General features: G+C 51.6%; 1 protein-coding gene across 1 annotated transcript; it reads left to right on the top strand.

Annotated features, from left to right (window-relative positions):
- Positions 1-10,290: 10,290 nt before the first annotated feature.
- LOC311254002 (uncharacterized protein) lies at positions 10,291-19,522 on the top strand (the record flags this gene model as incomplete). Its single annotated transcript, XM_084384430.1, has 10 exons — positions 10,291-10,421; positions 10,563-10,653; positions 10,764-11,574; positions 12,341-12,509; positions 12,706-12,923; positions 13,094-13,165; positions 13,255-13,421; positions 14,512-14,763; positions 14,885-15,184; positions 19,415-19,522. The coding sequence occupies 10 exons, from the start codon at positions 10,291-10,293 to the stop codon at positions 19,520-19,522; spliced, it is 2,319 nt and encodes a 772-aa protein (XP_084240556.1).
- Positions 19,523-21,425: the final 1,903 nt, after the last annotated feature.

The following is a 21,425-nucleotide window of genomic DNA, read 5'->3' as shown; positions in this document are numbered from 1 at the left end:
GCCTCTGGAGCTCAGGGGCCCGGCTAGAGCAGCCGACATGCCCAGCCTCTGGAGGTCCACGGCCGGGCTTGTTGGTGCCGAGCTCCCCGGTCCCTGGAGCTTAGCTTCCAGGAGGCCGTCTCAGAGGGTCCTGGGGGTCATTTGGAGCGGATTGAGCGCTCACTTCCAAGGCCTCTGGAGCTCAGGGGCCCGGCTGGAGCAGCCGACGTGCCCAGCCTCTGGAGCTGACGTGCCCAGCCTATGGAGGTCCACGGCCGGGCTTGTTGGTGCCGAGCTCCCCGGTCCCTGGAGCTTAGCTTCCAGGAGGCCATCTCAGAGGGTCCTGGGGGTCATTTGGAGCGGATTGAGCGCTCACTTCCAAGGCCTCTGGAGCTCAGGGGCCCGGCTGGAGCAGCCGACGTGCCCAGCCTCTGGAGCTGACGTGCCCAGCCTATGGAGGTCCACGGCCGGGCTTGTTGGTGCCGAGCTCCCCGGTCCCTGGAGCTTAGCTTCCAGGAGGCCATCTCAGAGGGTCCTGGGGGTCATTTGGAGCGGATTGAGCGCTCACTTCCAAGGCCTCTGGAGCTCAGGGGCCCGGCTGGAGCAGCCGACGTGCCCAGCCTCTGGAGGTCCACGGCCGGGCTTGCGGGTGCCGACCTCCCCACCCTTGGTACTCCAGTTTTAATTACAAACGTAAAATCCTAATCACTAACACGTCCAAATTTTTCTGCGCCCCTGGTACTCCATTTTAAATTACAAAAATAAAATCCTAATCACTAACACTTCCAAATTTTCCCTGCACCCCTGGTACTCCAGTTTAAATGACAAACATAAAATCCCGATCACTAATACTTCCAAAAACCCTCGTCGGATTGACAAAGAAGACGATCCAGCGCGGGGGTCTCCGCATCTTGGATCGGCCGGCCGAAGCACCGCCGTATTTCCCGTGGTCACAGTCTAAATATTCGGGTAGGCTCTGGTCTTATTCTTGCTTTGCTTTGCTGGTTTCCAGTGTCATGGTGTGTTTCTTTTTAGCTCATGTGCGTCTGAGTAATAAGAAATAGAAAATGATAAATATTAAAAAAGGCTTCTCTATACAAAATACACATTTCAATTAATACATTTATGATATAGATGAGTGCGTTGATTGGCATTTGTGCTGTTTTGGTGTTATAATGTGTCCAACCTGTACCGATTCCAAAAATGAAATCATAATAACTAACACCTCCAAATTTTTCTGCGCCCCTGGTACTCCATCTTAAATTACAAAAATAAAATCCTAATCACTAACACTTCCAAATTTTCCCTGCGCCCCTGGTACTCCAGTGTGGACTTAGTCATATTTCGGCTAAGTCCAAAATGGAATACCAGGGGCACGAAAGCTGAAACGGAGTACCAGGGGCGCGAGCTTCCAGCGGGTGCGGCTATTGGCTTCATCCCAGGAGGTGTGCTTAAGTGTGGGTACGCAGGTCCGGCTGGGGCGCAAGGTTCCTGGAGAGTCCATCTCTGGCTCTCCACAGGGAGACTTCTGGAGCCGTCGTGCCCGCCTCTGGAGGTCCACGGCCGGGCTTGTTGGTGCCGCCCCCCCCCCGGTCCCTGGAGCTGAGCTTCCAGGAGGCCACCTCAGAGGGTCCTGGGGGTCATTTGGAGCGGATTGAGCGCTCACTTCCAAGGTCTCTGGAGCTCAGGGGCCAGGCTGGAGCAGCGGACGTGCCCAGCCTCTGGAGGTCCACGGCCGGGCTTGTTGGTGCCGACCTCCCCGGTCTCTGGAGCTGAGCTTCCAGGAGGCCATCTCAGAGGGTCCTGGGGGTCATTTGGAGCGGATTGAGCGCTCACTTCCAAGGTCTCTGGAGCTCAGGGGCCAGGCTAGAGCAGCCGACGTGCCCAGCCTCTGGAGGTCCACGGGCGGGCTTGTTGGTGCCGAGCTCCCCGGTCCCTGGAGCTTAGCTTCCAGGAGGCCATCTCAGAGGGTCCTGGGGGTCATTTGGAGCGGATTGAGCGCTCACTTCCAAGGCCTCTGGAGCTCAGGGGCCCGGCTGGAGCAGCCGACGTGCCCAGCCTCTGGAGCTGACGTGCCCAGCCTATGGAGGTCCACGGGCGGGCTTGTTGGTGCCGAGCTCCCCGGTCCCTGGAGCTTAGCTTCCAGGAGGCCATCTCAGAGGGTCCTGGGGGTCATTTGGAGCGGATTGAGCGCTCACTTCCAAGGCCTCTGGAGCTCAGGGGCCCGGCTAGAGCAGCCGACGTGCCCAGCCTCTGGAGGTCCACGGCCGGGCTTGTTGGTGCCGAGCTCCCCGGTCCCTGGAGCTTAGCTTCCAGGAGGCCGTCTCAGAGGGTCCTGGGGGTCATTTGGAGCGGATTGAGCGCTCACTTCCAAGGCCTCTGGAGCTCAGGGGCCCGGCTGGAGCAGCCGACGTGCCCAGCCTCTGGAGCTGACGTGCCCAGCCTCTGGAGGTCCACGGCCGGGCTTGTTGGTGCCGAGCTCCCCGGTCCCTGGAGCTTAGCTTCCAGGAGGCCATCTCAGAGGGTCCTGGGGGTCATTTGGAGCGGATTGAGCGCTCACTTCCAAGGCCTCTGGAGCTCAGGGGCCCGGCTAGAGCAGCCGACGTGCCCAGCCTCTGGAGGTCCACGGCCGGGCTTGTTGGTGCCGAGCTCCCCGGTCCCTGGAGCTCAGCTTCCAGGAGGCCATCTCAGAGGGTCCTGGGGGTCATTTGGAGCGGATTGAGCGCTCACTTCCAAGGCCTCTGGAGCTCAGGGGCCCGGCTAGAGCAGCCGACGTGCCCAGCCTATGGAGGTCCACGGCCGGGCTTGTTGGTGCCGACCTCCCCGGTCCCTGGAGCTGAGCTTCCAGGAGGCCATCTCAGAGGGTCCTGGGGGTCATTTGGAGCGGATTGAGCGCTCACTTCCAAGGTCTCTGGAGCTCAGGGGCCAGGCTAGAGCAGCCGACGTGCCCAGCCTCTGGAGGTCCACGGGCGGGCTTGTTGGTGCCGAGCTCCCCGGTCCCTGGAGCTTAGCTTCCAGGAGGCCATCTCAGAGGGTCCTGGGGGTCATTTGGAGCGGATTGAGCGCTCACTTCCAAGGCCTCTGGAGCTCAGGGGCCCGGCTGGAGCAGCCGACGTGCCCAGCCTCTGGAGCTGACGTGCCCAGCCTCTGGAGGTCCACGGGCGGGCTTGTTGGTGCCGAGCTCCCCGGTCCCTGGAGCTTAGCTTCCAGGAGGCCATCTCAGAGGGTCCTGGGGGTCATTTGGAGCGGATTGAGCGCTCACTTCCAAGGCCTCTGGAGCTCAGGGGCCCGGCTAGAGCAGCCGACATGCCCAGCCTCTGGAGGTCCACGGCCGGGCTTGTTGGTGCCGAGCTCCCCGGTCCCTGGAGCTTAGCTTCCAGGAGGCCGTCTCAGAGGGTCCTGGGGGTCATTTGGAGCGGATTGAGCGCTCACTTCCAAGGCCTCTGGAGCTCAGGGGCCCGGCTGGAGCAGCCGACGTGCCCAGCCTCTGGAGCTGACGTGCCCAGCCTATGGAGGTCCACGGCCGGGCTTGTTGGTGCCGAGCTCCCCGGTCCCTGGAGCTTAGCTTCCAGGAGGCCATCTCAGAGGGTCCTGGGGGTCATTTGGAGCGGATTGAGCGCTCACTTCCAAGGCCTCTGGAGCTCAGGGGCCCGGCTGGAGCAGCCGACGTGCCCAGCCTCTGGAGCTGACGTGCCCAGCCTATGGAGGTCCACGGCCGGGCTTGTTGGTGCCGAGCTCCCCGGTCCCTGGAGCTTAGCTTCCAGGAGGCCATCTCAGAGGGTCCTGGGGGTCATTTGGAGCGGATTGAGCGCTCACTTCCAAGGCCTCTGGAGCTCAGGGGCCCGGCTGGAGCAGCCGACGTGCCCAGCCTCTGGAGGTCCACGGCCGGGCTTGCGGGTGCCGACCTCCCCACCCTTGGTACTCCAGTTTTAATTACAAACGTAAAATCCTAATCACTAACACGTCCAAATTTTTCTGCGCCCCTGGTACTCCATTTTAAATTACAAAAATAAAATCCTAATCACTAACACTTCCAAATTTTCCCTGCACCCCTGGTACTCCAGTTTAAATGACAAACATAAAATCCCGATCACTAATACTTCCAAAAACCCTCGTCGGATTGACAAAGAAGACGATCCAGCGCGGGGGTCTCCGCATCTTGGATCGGCCGGCCGAAGCACCGCCGTATTTCCCGTGGTCACAGTCTAAATATTCGGGTAGGCTCTGGTCTTATTCTTGCTTTGCTTTGCTGGTTTCCAGTGTCATGGTGTGTTTCTTTTTAGCTCATGTGCGTCTGAGTAATAAGAAATAGAAAATGATAAATATTAAAAAAGGCTTCTCTATACAAAATACACATTTCAATTAATACATTTATGATATAGATGAGTGCGTTGATTGGCATTTGTGCTGTTTTGGTGTTATAATGTGTCCAACCTGTACCGATTCCAAAAATGAAATCATAATAACTAACACCTCCAAATTTTTCTGCGCCCCTGGTACTCCATCTTAAATTACAAAAATAAAATCCTAATCACTAACACTTCCAAATTTTCCCTGCGCCCCTGGTACTCCAGTGTGGACTTAGTCATATTTCGGCTAAGTCCAAAATGGAATACCAGGGGCACGAAAGCTGAAACGGAGTACCAGGGGCGCGAGCTTCCAGCGGGTGCGGCTATTGGCTTCATCCCAGGAGGTGTGCTTAAGTGTGGGTACGCAGGTCCGGCTGGGGCGCAAGGTTCCTGGAGAGTCCATCTCTGGCTCTCCACAGGGAGACTTCTGGAGCCGTCGTGCCCGCCTCTGGAGGTCCACGGCCGGGCTTGTTGGTGCCGCCCCCCCCCCGGTCCCTGGAGCTGAGCTTCCAGGAGGCCACCTCAGAGGGTCCTGGGGGTCATTTGGAGCGGATTGAGCGCTCACTTCCAAGGTCTCTGGAGCTCAGGGGCCAGGCTGGAGCAGCGGACGTGCCCAGCCTCTGGAGGTCCACGGCCGGGCTTGTTGGTGCCGACCTCCCCGGTCTCTGGAGCTGAACTTCCAGGAGGCCATCTCAGAGGGTCCTGGGGGTCATTTGGAGCGGATTGAGCGCTCACTTCCAAGGTCTCTGGAGCTCAGGGGCCAGGCTAGAGCAGCCGACGTGCCCAGCCTCTGGAGGTCCACGGGCGGGCTTGTTGGTGCCGAGCTCCCCGGTCCCTGGAGCTTAGCTTCCAGGAGGCCATCTCAGAGGGTCCTGGGGGTCATTTGGAGCGGATTGAGCGCTCACTTCCAAGGCCTCTGGAGCTCAGGGGCCCGGCTGGAGCAGCCGACGTGCCCAGCCTCTGGAGCTGACGTGCCCAGCCTCTGGAGGTCCACGGGCGGGCTTGTTGGTGCCGAGCTCCCCGGTCCCTGGAGCTTAGCTTCCAGGAGGCCATCTCAGAGGGTCCTGGGGGTCATTTGGAGCGGATTGAGCGCTCACTTCCAAGGCCTCTGGAGCTCAGGGGCCCGGCTAGAGCAGCCGACATGCCCAGCCTCTGGAGGTCCACGGCCGGGCTTGTTGGTGCCGAGCTCCCCGGTCCCTGGAGCTTAGCTTCCAGGAGGCCGTCTCAGAGGGTCCTGGGGGTCATTTGGAGCGGATTGAGCGCTCACTTCCAAGGCCTCTGGAGCTCAGGGGCCCGGCTGGAGCAGCCGACGTGCCCAGCCTCTGGAGCTGACGTGCCCAGCCTATGGAGGTCCACGGCCGGGCTTGTTGGTGCCGAGCTCCCCGGTCCCTGGAGCTTAGCTTCCAGGAGGCCATCTCAGAGGGTCCTGGGGGTCATTTGGAGCGGATTGAGCGCTCACTTCCAAGGCCTCTGGAGCTCAGGGGCCCGGCTGGAGCAGCCGACGTGCCCAGCCTCTGGAGCTGACGTGCCCAGCCTATGGAGGTCCACGGCCGGGCTTGTTGGTGCCGAGCTCCCCGGTCCCTGGAGCTTAGCTTCCAGGAGGCCATCTCAGAGGGTCCTGGGGGTCATTTGGAGCGGATTGAGCGCTCACTTCCAAGGCCTCTGGAGCTCAGGGGCCCGGCTGGAGCAGCCGACGTGCCCAGCCTCTGGAGCTGACGTGCCCAGCCTATGGAGGTCCACGGCCGGGCTTGTTGGTGCCGAGCTCCCCGGTCCCTGGAGCTTAGCTTCCAGGAGGCCATCTCAGAGGGTCCTGGGGGTCATTTGGAGCGGATTGAGCGCTCACTTCCAAGGCCTCTGGAGCTCAGGGGCCCGGCTGGAGCAGCCGACGTGCCCAGCCTCTGGAGGTCCACGGCCGGGCTTGCGGGTGCCGACCTCCCCACCCTTGGTACTCCAGTTTTAATTACAAACGTAAAATCCTAATCACTAACACGTCCAAATTTTTCTGCGCCCCTGGTACTCCATTTTAAATTACAAAAATAAAATCCTAATCACTAACACTTCCAAATTTTCCCTGCACCCCTGGTACTCCAGTTTAAATGACAAACATAAAATCCCGATCACTAATACTTCCAAAAACCCTCGTCGGATTGACAAAGAAGACGATCCAGCGCGGGGGTCTCCGCATCTTGGATCGGCCGGCCGAAGCACCGCCGTATTTCCCGTGGTCACAGTCTAAATATTCGGGTAGGCTCTGGTCTTATTCTTGCTTTGCTTTGCTGGTTTCCAGTGTCATGGTGTGTTTCTTTTTAGCTCATGTGCGTCTGAGTAATAAGAAATAGAAAATGATAAATATTAAAAAAGGCTTCTCTATACAAAATACACATTTCAATTAATACATTTATGATATAGATGAGTGCGTTGATTGGCATTTGTGCTGTTTTGGTGTTATAATGTGTCCAACCTGTACCGATTCCAAAAATGAAATCATAATAACTAACACCTCCAAATTTTTCTGCGCCCCTGGTACTCCATCTTAAATTACAAAAATAAAATCCTAATCACTAACACTTCCAAATTTTCCCTGCGCCCCTGGTACTCCAGTGTGGACTTAGTCATATTTCGGCTAAGTCCAAAATGGAATACCAGGGGCACGAAAGCTGAAACGGAGTACCAGGGGCGCGAGCTTCCAGCGGGTGCGGCTATTGGCTTCATCCCAGGAGGTGTGCTTAAGTGTGGGTACGCAGGTCCGGCTGGGGCGCAAGGTTCCTGGAGAGTCCATCTCTGGCTCTCCACAGGGAGACTTCTGGAGCCGTCGTGCCCGCCTCTGGAGGTCCACGGCCGGGCTTGTTGGTGCCGCCCCCCCCCCGGTCCCTGGAGCTGAGCTTCCAGGAGGCCACCTCAGAGGGTCCTGGGGGTCATTTGGAGCGGATTGAGCGCTCACTTCCAAGGTCTCTGGAGCTCAGGGGCCAGGCTGGAGCAGCGGACGTGCCCAGCCTCTGGAGGTCCACGGCCGGGCTTGTTGGTGCCGACCTCCCCGGTCTCTGGAGCTGAGCTTCCAGGAGGCCATCTCAGAGGGTCCTGGGGGTCATTTGGAGCGGATTGAGCGCTCACTTCCAAGGTCTCTGGAGCTCAGGGGCCAGGCTAGAGCAGCCGACGTGCCCAGCCTCTGGAGGTCCACGGGCGGGCTTGTTGGTGCCGAGCTCCCCGGTCCCTGGAGCTTAGCTTCCAGGAGGCCATCTCAGAGGGTCCTGGGGGTCATTTGGAGCGGATTGAGCGCTCACTTCCAAGGCCTCTGGAGCTCAGGGGCCCGGCTGGAGCAGCCGACGTGCCCAGCCTCTGGAGCTGACGTGCCCAGCCTATGGAGGTCCACGGGCGGGCTTGTTGGTGCCGAGCTCCCCGGTCCCTGGAGCTTAGCTTCCAGGAGGCCATCTCAGAGGGTCCTGGGGGTCATTTGGAGCGGATTGAGCGCTCACTTCCAAGGCCTCTGGAGCTCAGGGGCCCGGCTAGAGCAGCCGACGTGCCCAGCCTCTGGAGGTCCACGGCCGGGCTTGTTGGTGCCGAGCTCCCCGGTCCCTGGAGCTTAGCTTCCAGGAGGCCGTCTCAGAGGGTCCTGGGGGTCATTTGGAGCGGATTGAGCGCTCACTTCCAAGGCCTCTGGAGCTCAGGGGCCCGGCTGGAGCAGCCGACGTGCCCAGCCTCTGGAGCTGACGTGCCCAGCCTCTGGAGGTCCACGGCCGGGCTTGTTGGTGCCGAGCTCCCCGGTCCCTGGAGCTTAGCTTCCAGGAGGCCATCTCAGAGGGTCCTGGGGGTCATTTGGAGCGGATTGAGCGCTCACTTCCAAGGCCTCTGGAGCTCAGGGGCCCGGCTAGAGCAGCCGACGTGCCCAGCCTCTGGAGGTCCACGGCCGGGCTTGTTGGTGCCGAGCTCCCCGGTCCCTGGAGCTCAGCTTCCAGGAGGCCATCTCAGAGGGTCCTGGGGGTCATTTGGAGCGGATTGAGCGCTCACTTCCAAGGCCTCTGGAGCTCAGGGGCCCGGCTAGAGCAGCCGACGTGCCCAGCCTATGGAGGTCCACGGCCGGGCTTGTTGGTGCCGACCTCCCCGGTCCCTGGAGCTGAGCTTCCAGGAGGCCATCTCAGAGGGTCCTGGGGGTCATTTGGAGCGGATTGAGCGCTCACTTCCAAGGTCTCTGGAGCTCAGGGGCCAGGCTAGAGCAGCCGACGTGCCCAGCCTCTGGAGGTCCACGGGCGGGCTTGTTGGTGCCGAGCTCCCCGGTCCCTGGAGCTTAGCTTCCAGGAGGCCATCTCAGAGGGTCCTGGGGGTCATTTGGAGCGGATTGAGCGCTCACTTCCAAGGCCTCTGGAGCTCAGGGGCCCGGCTGGAGCAGCCGACGTGCCCAGCCTCTGGAGCTGACGTGCCCAGCCTCTGGAGGTCCACGGGCGGGCTTGTTGGTGCCGAGCTCCCCGGTCCCTGGAGCTTAGCTTCCAGGAGGCCGTCTCAGAGGGTCCTGGGGGTCATTTGGAGCGGATTGAGCGCTCACTTCCAAGGCCTCTGGAGCTCAGGGGCCCGGCTGGAGCAGCCGACGTGCCCAGCCTCTGGAGCTGACGTGCCCAGCCTCTGGAGGTCCACGGCCGGGCTTGTTGGTGCCGAGCTCCCCGGTCCCTGGAGCTTAGCTTCCAGGAGGCCATCTCAGAGGGTCCTGGGGGTCATTTGGAGCGGATTGAGCGCTCACTTCCAAGGCCTCTGGAGCTCAGGGGCCCGGCTAGAGCAGCCGACGTGCCCAGCCTCTGGAGGTCCACGGCCGGGCTTGTTGGTGCCGAGCTCCCCGGTCCCTGGAGCTCAGCTTCCAGGAGGCCATCTCAGAGGGTCCTGGGGGTCATTTGGAGCGGATTGAGCGCTCACTTCCAAGGCCTCTGGAGCTCAGGGGTCCGGCTAGAGCAGCTGACGCGTTTATATACATATATACACCAATACATATTTATGTATATATATATATATATATATATATATATATATATATATATATATATATATACACACATATATACATATATGTATATATATATATATATATATATATATACATACTTAAATCATAACTAATAAATACTCTGTAATTGAATGATGTCATATATGTCAAGACAGACATATATCAAGACAAGCATGGCACGTATTCCATATAAGTGAACCTCTATCCTAAATTATGTCCATGCTCTGATTGGCCGAGAGCGAGCCAATGAAAGGCTTTAAATAGCCCTTCCATCAAGTGCATCCATTTAGATGCACTTGTTGGATGCAACACTGAGGTAAGACCAATTTCAAGTCATCATCTAACGCTACTAATGCTTCCATATTTGCAATGAGATTCACTAAATAACATCCAGAAAGTGAATATTTCTCACTAAGACTTCCAAATTCAGCCTAATTTCTACTAATTGATTCCAGAAAGTGAATATTTCTTACCAAGGCTTCCAAATTCAGCCTAATTTCTACTAATTGATTCCAGAAAGTGAATATTTCTCACTAAGACTTCCAAATTCAGCCTAATTTCTACTAATTGATTCCAGAAAGTGAATATTTCTTACCAAGGCTTCCAAATTCAGCCTAATTTTTACTAATTGATTTCAGAAAGTGAATATTTATTACAAGGCTTCCAAATTCAGCCTCATTTCTACTAATTGATTCCAGAAAGTGAATATTTATTACCAAGGCTTCCAAATTCAGCCTAATTTCTACTAAATTATTCCAGAAAGTGGTTATGTATTACTAAGGCTTGCAATTTGGGTGTAATAATGACTAGGTCTTCAAAATACTGAATATCATTAATATCGCGCGTCCGCCTCGGTGGTGAGTGTGTGTGTGTGTGTGTGTGTGTGGGGGGGGGGGGGGGTAATGAGTAACGATAACGGACTAATAAACTAATAGACTAATAACGTCTGTCTGCTTGTCTTCACCAGAGAAAAAGATGCCACGGAGTCCAGTCCCGTGTCCAGTCTGTGCGGTGCCCTATGTTGCTGTTCGCCAGCATCTGGTCAAGTACCACCAGATTGGAAACTCCATAGAATTGAAGCTGCTCCTCGGCTACGCTTCGGCGACGTAAGTACCGTTCGGTGGCTCTGATGAATCGCGTCTCACACCTCCGCTTTTGTTTCCTTAATGGTGTCGCGTTTATTATTGTTAATTTTGAATTGTCATTTTTTTCTTTTCTTTTTTTTTCTTTTCTTCTCTTATTTCCAGCCATAACGGCAGGCTAACATGTCCCATATGCAAACGCAAAAAGCTATCCCGGCTGGACAAGCATGTGGAGAATATGCACGGCGGGCTGAAGGTTAGTTCCTCTGTCCGCCTTGATTTAAAATACACAATATCAACATGTGCTATTGGCGTACACGTGTCGTGCTGAGATTTAACCTTCAATGTGCTTTCTTGCCATTACAGAAAGAGACTCAGAAAAATATTCTGAGGATCGCCAAACGGAGTGCCAAATTGAAAGCCCTGAGGAGGCTGAGGAAGTCCAATCCCCTGCCAGCGATGATGACCACCCTGGACCAGGAGAAGCTGACGTCGAGCAGTGATGGAGATGGAGATGGAGATGAGGATGGAGATGGAGATGAGGATGGAGATGAGGATGGAGTTGGAGATGCCACCGCCAGCCCCAGCAGCAGCAGCGCCAGCGCCAGTGCCAGCGCCAGCACCAGCACCAGCCACAGCGCCAGCACCAGCACTCTCTCTTCCTGTGGTCATGCCTTACCTCTACGGAAAAACTGTAACGGCTGCGTCGGTCTCAGGGTAAGAATTCACCGGCTGAGGAGCGACACGAATACTTGGATGACATCATCGACTCCTTCTCGGGAGCAGCAGGAGTCCACCCAGCAGCAGCAGCAGCAGCAGGAGGAGGAGGAGGAGTTGTCCACCCCTTCTCTTCATCATCATGATCAGCAGCAGCAGTCCTCCACCCCGCAGCACCCGCAGCAGTCGTCCACCCCGCAGCAGCAGCAGTCGTCCACCCCGCAGCAGTCGTCCACCCCGCAGCAGCAGCAGTCGTCCACCCCGCAGCACCCGCAGCAGTCGTCCACCCCGCAGCACCTGCAGTCGCCGTCCACCCCTCACCAGCAGCAGTCGTCGTCCTCTTCGTCCACCACGCCAAAGAAGATGCTGGAGTACAACCCTCAGACTCCAGGGAGTTCTGCGCGTAAAAAATTCGAGAGGAGAAAAATTGTGAGCGACCCGACCAAGCTACCTCGCTATGGTATTTACATTTTTGTATTACTCGCATATAAGATATTCTTGTTGTTTATGTTGTTGTTGTTGTTCTCCTAATAATCGATACAATTTGCTAATAATTCCAAAAAACAAATTTTAATCTCTTTATCTTTCACATATTGTATCCACATCGCACGTGCGTTTGGTGCAGGTTTTCCAAATAATCGATACAATTTGCTAATAATTCCAAAAAACAAATTTTAATCTCTTTATCTTTCACATATTGTATCCACATCGCACGTGCGTTTGGTGCAGGTTTTCCAAATAATCGATACAATTTGCTAATAATTCCAAAAAACAAATTTTAATCTCTTTATCTTTCCCATATTGTATCCACATCGCACGTGCGTTTGGTGCAGGTTTTCCAAATAATCGATACAATTTGCTAATAATTCCAAAAAGCGAATTTTAATCTCTTTATCTTTCACATATTGTATCCACATCGCACGTGCGTTTGGTGCAGGTTTTCCAAATAATCGATACAATTTGCTAATAATTCCAAAAAGCGAATTTTAATCTCTTTATCTTTCACATATTGTATCCACATCGCACGTGCGTTTGGTGCAGGTTTTCCAAATAATCGATACAATTTGCTAATAATTCCAAAAAGCGAATTTTAATCTCTTTATCTTTCACATATTGTATCCACATCGCACGTGCGTTTTGTGCAGGTTTTCCAAATAATCGATACAATTTGCTAATAATTCCAAACAACCCTTATAACAATAAAATTCTCTTTCCCTTTCACACAGAAAAAATTCTCGACTTGTGGTTCAAGAACATCGCCGCTGGAAACAGGAGACAGGAGGAGAACGCGAGGATGCGGGTTGCACACGCCCGACGGTGGATGCTCTTCATGGCAGACCGCAGTATACCGGAGATGACGTTCAGTTTTTTGAGAAACACTGAGAGGCTGCTTGAGTAAATACTTTAATACTCTTTTTAACTTTCTTGTGTCTATCAAACACTACGTGTAACCGAGAGGAAGGGAGAGAGTAGCACGTTGCAAATCTACTAGGTGTGCTAATCTGTGTGTGTGTGTGTGTGTGTGTGTCTCTCTCTCTCTCTCTCTCTCTCTCTCTCTCTCTCACTCACTCTCTCTCACTCACTCACTCAGATGGCGGGACACGCTCAAAAAATATGCTGTCACAACGCAGCTAATTATTCTTGGCAACGTGAGGGCATTTCTACAATTCCTCTTGGAGGCACAACTCCAGGAGGTCAAGGCTCCTCAAAAATTACTGAGAGGAGTTATTTTCATCTTGAAGTCTGCTGCAAGAATGTGCAAAAAGGACATTGTGACGCATCGGCAATCTGTCAGGATGAAAAAAACTAGTAGGTTTAACCGCATCTGTTTTTATTTTTTATTTATTCTTATTCTTACTATTTTATTATTATTATTATTATTATTGTTATTATTTATTCATTTATTTATTTATTTATTTTTATCTCGCCAGTCACGACATCATCATTTACTTGAAATCCGGTTTGTGTCTGACTTTCAGGTTTGCTTGTGAAGGCCGCCCACATCAGCTCCTACCTCCGGCAGGTGCGAAGAGAGATACCGGCTGCACTGCGTAAGTATTTCGGTTACCGGCGTTTGAAAACTCAGATAAGACGAAGATGGTTGTGGCACGCTAGTTGAAAATGTCCTTCTGCTTTACAGTGCGCCTGGAAAAACGGCCAAACAGAAAAAAGTTGGATCATTTCTACGGACTCATCGCCGGATTCATTGTCTGTACGACGGGCCACAGGAGGGGGGTCCTGGCAAACCTAAAGGTGGAGGAGGTGACGGCGGCAGACTGTGACAGGAATGGCAGACGTATAATTGGGGTAAGAGCGTGCTGTGTTGGCAGACTTGGAGATGTATTTCGTGCAGTGTTTTCCAAATAGTCGATACAATTTGCTAATAATTACAAACAACGCATTTTAGTCTCTTTATCTTTCACATATTGCATCCGCAAAGCACGTGCGTTTGGAGGTGCGTTTCGTGCAGTGTTTTCCAAATAGTCGCTACAATTTGCTAATAATTACAAACAACGCATTTTAGTCTCTTTATCTTTCACATATTGCATCCGCAAAGCACGTGCGTTTGGAGGTGCGTTTCGTGCAGTGTTTTCCAAATAGTCGATACAATTTGCTAATAATTACAAACAACGCATTTTAGTCTCTTTATCTTTCACATATTGCATCCGCAAAGCACGTGCGTTTGGAGGTGCGTTTCGTGCAGTGTTTTCCAAATAGTGGATACAATTTGCTAATAATTACAAACAACGCATTTTAGTCTCTTTATCTTTCACATATTGCATCCGCAAAGCACGTGCGTTTGGAGGTGCGTTTCCTGCAGTGTTTTCCAAATAGTGGATACAATTTGCTAATAATTACAAACAACGCATTTTAGTCTCTTTATCTTTCACATATTGCATCCGCAAAGCACGTGCGTTTGGAGGTGCGTTTCCTGCAGTGTTTTCCAAATAGTCGCTACAATTTGCTAATAATTACAAACAACGCATTTTAGTCTCTTTATCTTTCACATATTGCATCCGCAAAGCACGTGCGTTTGGAGGTGCGTTTCCTGCAGTGTTTTCCAAATAGTCGATACAATTTGCTAATAATTACAAACAACGCATTTTAGTCTCTTTATCTTTCACATATTGCATCCGCAAAGCACGTGCGTTTGGAGGTGTGTTTCGTGCAGTGTTTTCCAAATAGTGGATACAATTTGCTAATAATTTTAAATAGTCGATCCATACTTGCTAATAGTTCCAAAGAAAGTATTTTAATCTCTTTATCTTTCAGATAATGTATCCATATCACAGTGCGTAATTATTTGCTTTATTGATTTCTTTTCTCGCTCTCTCACTCTCTCTCTCTCTCTCTCTCTCTCTCTGTCTCTCTCTCTCTCTCTCTCTCACTCTCTCAGGTCACACAGCACAAGACGAAGGAAACGTTTGGTCGCGCTCTCATTCCTTTGAATAAGGAGGAGTACCTTTGGCTCAGCAGATTCATCTACCACCGACACAAATTCAAGTGCGGCGACTCTGAGATTTTTTTCTCTAATTCCAATGGTGGCCCCTACAACGTACTCCTGGAGTCCTTCCAGGCCACCTGGAAAGGTTTCGGCCTACCGGGGAGTCCGACCTTCAATCTGATCCGCAGCAGCATCAGCACCTGCGTAAGAATTCTTATTATTTTTTTATTTATTTATTTAATTTTTTTAATATTCAATCGGTTCGAGTTTTGACCAGCTAATAAGTGTTTTTCCTCAACTTGTTTTATGTCTTCTCTTTTTGTAGATCGGGAGGTCTTTGGACACTAGCAAGAAGTCCAGCGTCCGCAGGTTGATGTGCCACTCGAATGCAACAGCTGAGAAGTTTTACGAGGCAGATCTGGACTTCAAGGAGGCTTTCGAGTCGAGGGCTCACACCGCCGACGCTCTGTGTCAGAACACTGAAAGGATTGAAGAAAAAGAGTCGGACTCGGAAGATGGTGATGGTGATGGTGCTGCTGCTGCTGCTGCTGCTGCGGAGGAGGAGGAGGAGGAGGAGGAGGAGGACAACAACGACGACAACGACGAGGACAAGGAGGAGGAGGAAGTGTCAAAAAAAGACAATTCACAGACACAGGAAGACGGAGAAAGGGGACAGAAAGAGACTGATAAAGAAATGAAAAAGCAACCCAGGAACAAGGGGAGATCAAAAAAGCCAATGATGACCAGACTACAGAGGAAGAAAAGGGACAAGAAAAGAGCTGAAGCCCCTGACCAGGCAGAGAAGGGAATGGATGAGGGGTCTGCCAAACTCCCAGACGCAGACAAAGACGCTACACAGGGGATGAGCTCAAAGAAGAGGAAGAGGAAGAGAAAAGAAAAAGTTAGAAAGAGTAAGAAGATAAAGGAGGAAAAGCAAGAAAAAACGTTGGTTTACGAGAACCTTTCCTCGGATGACTCGAATTTGCCATCCACGAGACGATCTGACCACATAACGGACGTGGTCTGCCTCTCATCCACAGGGGATGACTCAGGCGTGGAAGACATGGTGATGGCAGCACAGGCCCCTCAGCCACCAGCGCAGGCCCCCGATCCACCAGCTTCACAGGCCCCCAATCCACCAGCTTCACAGGCCCCCGATCCACCAGCTTCACAGGCCCCGGATCCACCAGCGCCACAGGCCCCCGATCCACCAGCTTCACAGGCCGCCGATCCACCAGCTTCACAGGCCCCCGATCCACCAGCTTCACAGGCCCCCGATCCACCAGCTTCACATGCCCCCGATCCACCAGCTTCACAGGCCCCCGATCCACCAGCTTCACAGGCCCCCGATCCACCAGCTTCACAGGCCCCCGATCCACCAGCTTCACAGGCCCCCGATCCACCAGCGCCACAGGCCCCCGATCCACCAGCTTCACAGGCGCCCGATCCACCAGCTTCACAGGCCCCCGATCCACCAGCTTCACAGGCCCCCGATCCACCAGCGCCACAGGCCCCCGATCCACCAGCGCCTCAGGCCCCCGAACCACCACCTCCACAGGCCCCCGATCCACCACCTCCACAGGCCCCCGATCCACCACCTCCACAGGCCCCCGATCCACCAGCGCAGGCCCCCGATCCACAAGCGCAGGCCCCCGATCCACCACCTCCACAGGCCCCCGATCCACCACCTCCACAGGCCCCCGATCCACCAGCGCAGGCCCCCGATCCACAAGCGCAGGCCCCCGATCCACCAGCTTCACAGGCCCCCGATCCACCAGCTTCACAGGCCCCGGATCCACCAGCTTCACAGGCCCCCGATCCACCAGCTTCACAGGCCCCCGATCCACCAGCTTCACAGGCCCCCAATCCACCAGCTTCACAGGCCCCCGATCCACCAGCGCCACAGGCCCCCGATCCACCAGCTTCACAGGCGCCCGATCCACCAGCTTCACAGGCCCCCGATCCACCAGCTTCACAGGCCCCCGATCCACCAGCGCCACAGGCCCCCGATCCACCAGCGCCTCAGGCCCCCGAACCACCACCTCCACAGGCCCCCGATCCACCACCTCCACAGGCCCCCGATCCACCAGCGCAGGCCCCCGATCCACAAGCGCAGGCCCCCGATCCACCACCTCCACAGGCCCCCGATCCACCACCTCCACAGGCCCCCGATCCACCAGCGCAGGCCCCCGATCCACAAGCGCAGGCCCCCGATCCACCACCTCCACAGGCCCCCGATCCACCAGCGCAGGCCCCCGATCCACAAGCGCAGGCCCCCGATCCACCACCTCCACAGGCCCCCGATCCACCACCTCCACAGGCCCCCGATCCACCAGCTTCACAGGCCCCCGATCCACCAGCTTCACAGGCCCCCGATCCACCAGCGCCACAGGCCCCCGATCCACCAGCTTCACAGGCCCCCGATCCACCAGCGCCACAGGCCCCTGATCAAGCTGCAGGCAAGGCCCCTCATCCACCAGCAGACTTGGGATGAAAAGCTGGCCGAAATCTGCCAAATAAACAGTCATGGACTTGGACTTGAGTGTCCATTTTGCTGATGTCACTGTGTTTGTTTGTTGTTTGCTTTTGTTGTTTGATGTTTTTGTTTTTTTACAGCATTTTGCAGTGAATAAAAGTTCACAGTTAACTTGATCATTGCTTCCTCTTTCTTTGTTTTTAGAGGGTCTGTCATCAACGACAAAGAGGAGATAAAAATCACTAATCCTTCCAGCATTTCGATTGAAATGCCTAAATTGCTATTGATACAGATAACTGAACCTTCCAATCTAAAAATATTAATCACTAATGGTTCCGGGTTTTGAATTCTGATGAATTAACTGATTTTAAATCAGCCATTGCTGGCTCTAAGTTTGACAGTCTAACTTTTTCAAATACAAATGTAGATGGTTACTGCTTCAAAATAAAAATAAAAAAGGTTTACTATTGAAGAACTGGTTGAATATTGGCATCCATAGTAAAGTGTTTCAAACATTCAAGTTTAAGAATCGGAATTGCTTTATTGTCCCACATGGGGGAAATATGTTTGCCACAGCATCCAAAGGACAGAATATTACAATGACAGACAGAACAAAACAACAGCAGCAGCAGACGGCGGCAGCGGCGGCTCTTCTTCTTCTCTTTCGGTATTTACAAACATCCGTAAGTAGAATAGAACAAAACAAAGGAACAAGGACGCAGAAAACAAACAAAGACACTTGCTTGTAAACAGGCCAATCCCAGTTGAGAATATGACTTCCTGGGATGAGCTAACAAGCTTCATCACACATTTTTTCAAATCCAAAATGAAAAATTCAAATAAGTGATTCTTGATCCTAAATTGAATCCAAAAACGGCATCTCATAATTCGAGCCTGTAGCCCAATTGGCCGCTGAGTACGAGCCAATGAGACGCACTGTTGGGAGAGCATAAGAGGCAGCGCTTGCATTCGCATGCATTTGTTGGACGCGTAAATGAGGTAAGGTAAATTCCAGAAATGTCATATAAAGTTGTTTTTTACCATCAATCTTTATCACTAAGGCTTCTTCCAAATTTAAAATGACATTCGCAAAATAATTCCGGAAGGTGAATCTTTATCACTAAGGCTTCTTCCAAATCTACTATAAAATTAGCTAAATTATTTCAGAAAGTGATTATATATTACTAAATCTCCCAAATTTAGCATAATTTCGCTAAATGATCCCGAAAGTGAATATGAATTACCAAGGCTTCCAAATTCTGCATAATAATCCATAATTGATTCCATAAAGTGAATATTTATTACTTACTTCTTCCAAATATAACAAGACTCGCTAAATAACACCAGAAGGTGAATCTTTATCGCTAAGGCTTCCAAGTTTGACTTAAAAGTACTTTGTGTTCCAAATAGCTCATCTGAAGCCCTAAATCTTCAATTCTTCTTCTTCTTCTTCTTCTTCTTCTTCTTCTTCGAGAGAGATAGCGAGTGCCATTATCTTGTCGTCGGTCTTTAGAGGAAGGGTCGTCGTTCTTGAAATCGGCCAAGCGCCCATCTCTCACGTTTGCTTTTCTTCACCAGGGGAGACGATGCCCACCAGTCTTGCTCCCCCCTCCAATCTGCATGTCTTCGTTCCCGTTGTGCAATGCCATCCTGCTGAGGGTATGCCATTTTCTCAGAATGCAATCTTCCTCTTTCAGTCTAAAACAGAAGGAAATATGACAATAAATAATGTTCTGCATTACAACATTTGGAATGATGGAATGATTGTCCATTTAAAAAAAGAGAAGGCAAGGTTTTCTCACCATCTGTTGTGTCACAAAAACAGCTGGATGAAGGTTGGTGTTTGTAACTCGCTGCGGTATCTACGAAGCAATCTGGAAATATAGCGGAGAAACACATTTGCGATGGGTAAAGGAAGGATAAAAAGGCATTATGCGTTGGTCTTTCTGCACAGATTTCAATATCACATATTTACGATCTGAATATTTCTGCCGTCATTTAGGTACTGCAATTGAAAATGGCGATGGATCGCACTGTATCGTAATATGGTGAGCGCAGTGTCTCAAATTCTTTGTTATCTGTCTTGTGGATGTGGATATTACTCAAAGCTTAATGTGCGTATTTACTCTCGAATGGCCATCCCTGTTTAGGCAACCACCTGATGATGTCGGAAAATACCGTGTAAGTGTTAAAAGCATCTACCACCGTGGCCAAAGACTGTAAATATGAAATCGGATGACCGTTTGTTTGTTTGTTTGTTTCTTTCTTTCTTTCTTTCTTTCTTTCTTTCTTTCTTTCCTTCTCTGTCTCTCTGTCTGTCTGACTGACTGTCTGTCTGTCTGACTGACTGTGTGTTGTTTTTTTCCCCCCCTTTCTTAGTGCGCGGATCCCTTCGACTGTGGCATCGCTCTGCTGGCTCTTGTTCTCGTCCTCCTGTTGACCTACATCTTCTACCTGTTAGTGCGCTGTAAGTTTGGACACGGTTGAGAGACAAAAAAAACCCCCCACACCCTTTGGTTGAGCCCAGAAGACTTGCAAGTTGATTTAAAGAGAAGGCTTTAAGACTCTAAAAATATGATCTTGCATAATTAAGGCATTCCAAAGACAGATATGTCAATCACTCGTCTTAAAAATCTGAACTGAAGGATCATTTCGAACCAATTCCAAATAGTGGATAAAAATGACTAAAGGTTCCAACTTGCTATTTCTTTCTGCTAATTCTTCCATGTTCAACTTCCACCTTACTGAAAGTGCATACGAATCCCTAATTCTTCAAAAAAGATAACCCACACCCTTTGGTTGAGCACAGAAGACTTGCAAGTTGATTTAAAGAGAAGGCTTTAAGACTCTAAAAATATGATCTTGCATAATTAAGGCATTCCAAAGACAGATATGTCAATCACTCGTCTTAAAAATCTGAACTGAAGGATCATTTCTAACCAATTCCAAATAGTGGATAAAAATGACTAAAGGTTCCAACTTGCTATTTCTTTCTGCTAATTCTTCCATGTTCAACTTCCACCTTACTGAAAGTGCATACGAATCCCTAATTCTTCAAAAAAGAAAACCCACACCCTTTGGTTGAGCCCAGAAGATTTGCAAGTTGATTTAAAGAGAAGGCTTTAAGACTCTAAAAATATGATCTTGCATAATTAAGGCATTCCAAAGACAGATATGTCAATCACTCGTCTTAAAAATCTGAACTGAAGGATCATTTCTAACCAATTCCAAATAGTGGATAAAAATGACTAAAGGTTCCAACTTGCTATTTCTTTCTGCTAATTCTTCCATGTTCAACTTCCACCTTTCTGAAAGTGCATACGAATCCCTAATTCTTCAATTCACATCACGATAACATAACTCCCCCCTCTTTGTAGATGTCTTCCAGTGACTCCGTCGGCGGTCCACCGGGTCGAAAAATCAAGGAAGAGCCAGGCTCCCCGGTAAGTGCAAGTTGTTGTTAAATAGCGTAATAACACGCTGTTGCATTACAATGCACGAAGGCGCGCGCTCGCAAGAGTCGGATTCACATTGGGATTGTCTTTGCTGTACCCCCCCTCAGGTGAGGCCGGCTTGCGGTCGAAGACGGGGCGTGTTGGTGAAGCAGGAGCCAGAATGTTCAGTAAGTAGAAAGCAAGTCGTTCTATGCATTTGCAATAAGTATCCAACAGCTTTGGTTAACCTAAAACTGTAACCGTCTCCATCTCTGTTCTACTCGATAAGAGGTTCAGGCTATTGACCTCTTTTACACTTGTCCTTAGGCAGCCTTTCCTACCCTGGCAGGACGTTTGAAGTGTGAGGTGGGCAAAAAACACACAAACAAACAACACACAATCTTACTTCATCAATATTCAGGACAAGACATGTCATTGAAAACATTTAAATGCATCGCAATGTCATTGCGACAGTGTATCAAATACCCATCAACTGTGTCATTGTCTCATCTGTCGTCCTCGGCTCAGCCCGACAGCTCGTCCGACGATTCTTCTTCTTCTTCTTCTTCTTCTTCTTCTTCTTCTTCTTCTTCTTCCGGCGATTCCTACGATTCCTCTACCAGCGACACAGATGATTCTTCCTCCAGCAGCTCCGATGACTTGCCAGTGTTCTCGCCACGACCAGTGAGTCTCACCATTTCATGCACCCACTGCATGCAAGACACATTTGTGTCATTGCAGTCGTTGTTTTTTTTATTTTTTTATTTTCTTTCTGCTTCCTTCCTCACCATCGCGCAATCAGGGAAAACGAAGGAGGCTTCACTACACTCAGGAATTTGACCAGCTGCTGAGACGGCTTTTTCGAAAGGAGCTCAAAGAAGGGGACATCAGGCGGCAGAGAGTAGGAATTTGCGTCCTTCTGTGTCTTCTCCAAATCCGCATCATTTTGGACTGTT

This window comes from Pagrus pagrus (assembly GCF_965226575.1).
Source record: "Pagrus pagrus genome assembly, contig: HAP1_SCAFFOLD_121, whole genome shotgun sequence".
NCBI classification, from domain to species: domain Eukaryota; kingdom Metazoa; phylum Chordata; class Actinopteri; order Spariformes; family Sparidae; genus Pagrus; species Pagrus pagrus.
This window is presented reverse-complemented; position numbering and strand designations above follow the sequence as displayed.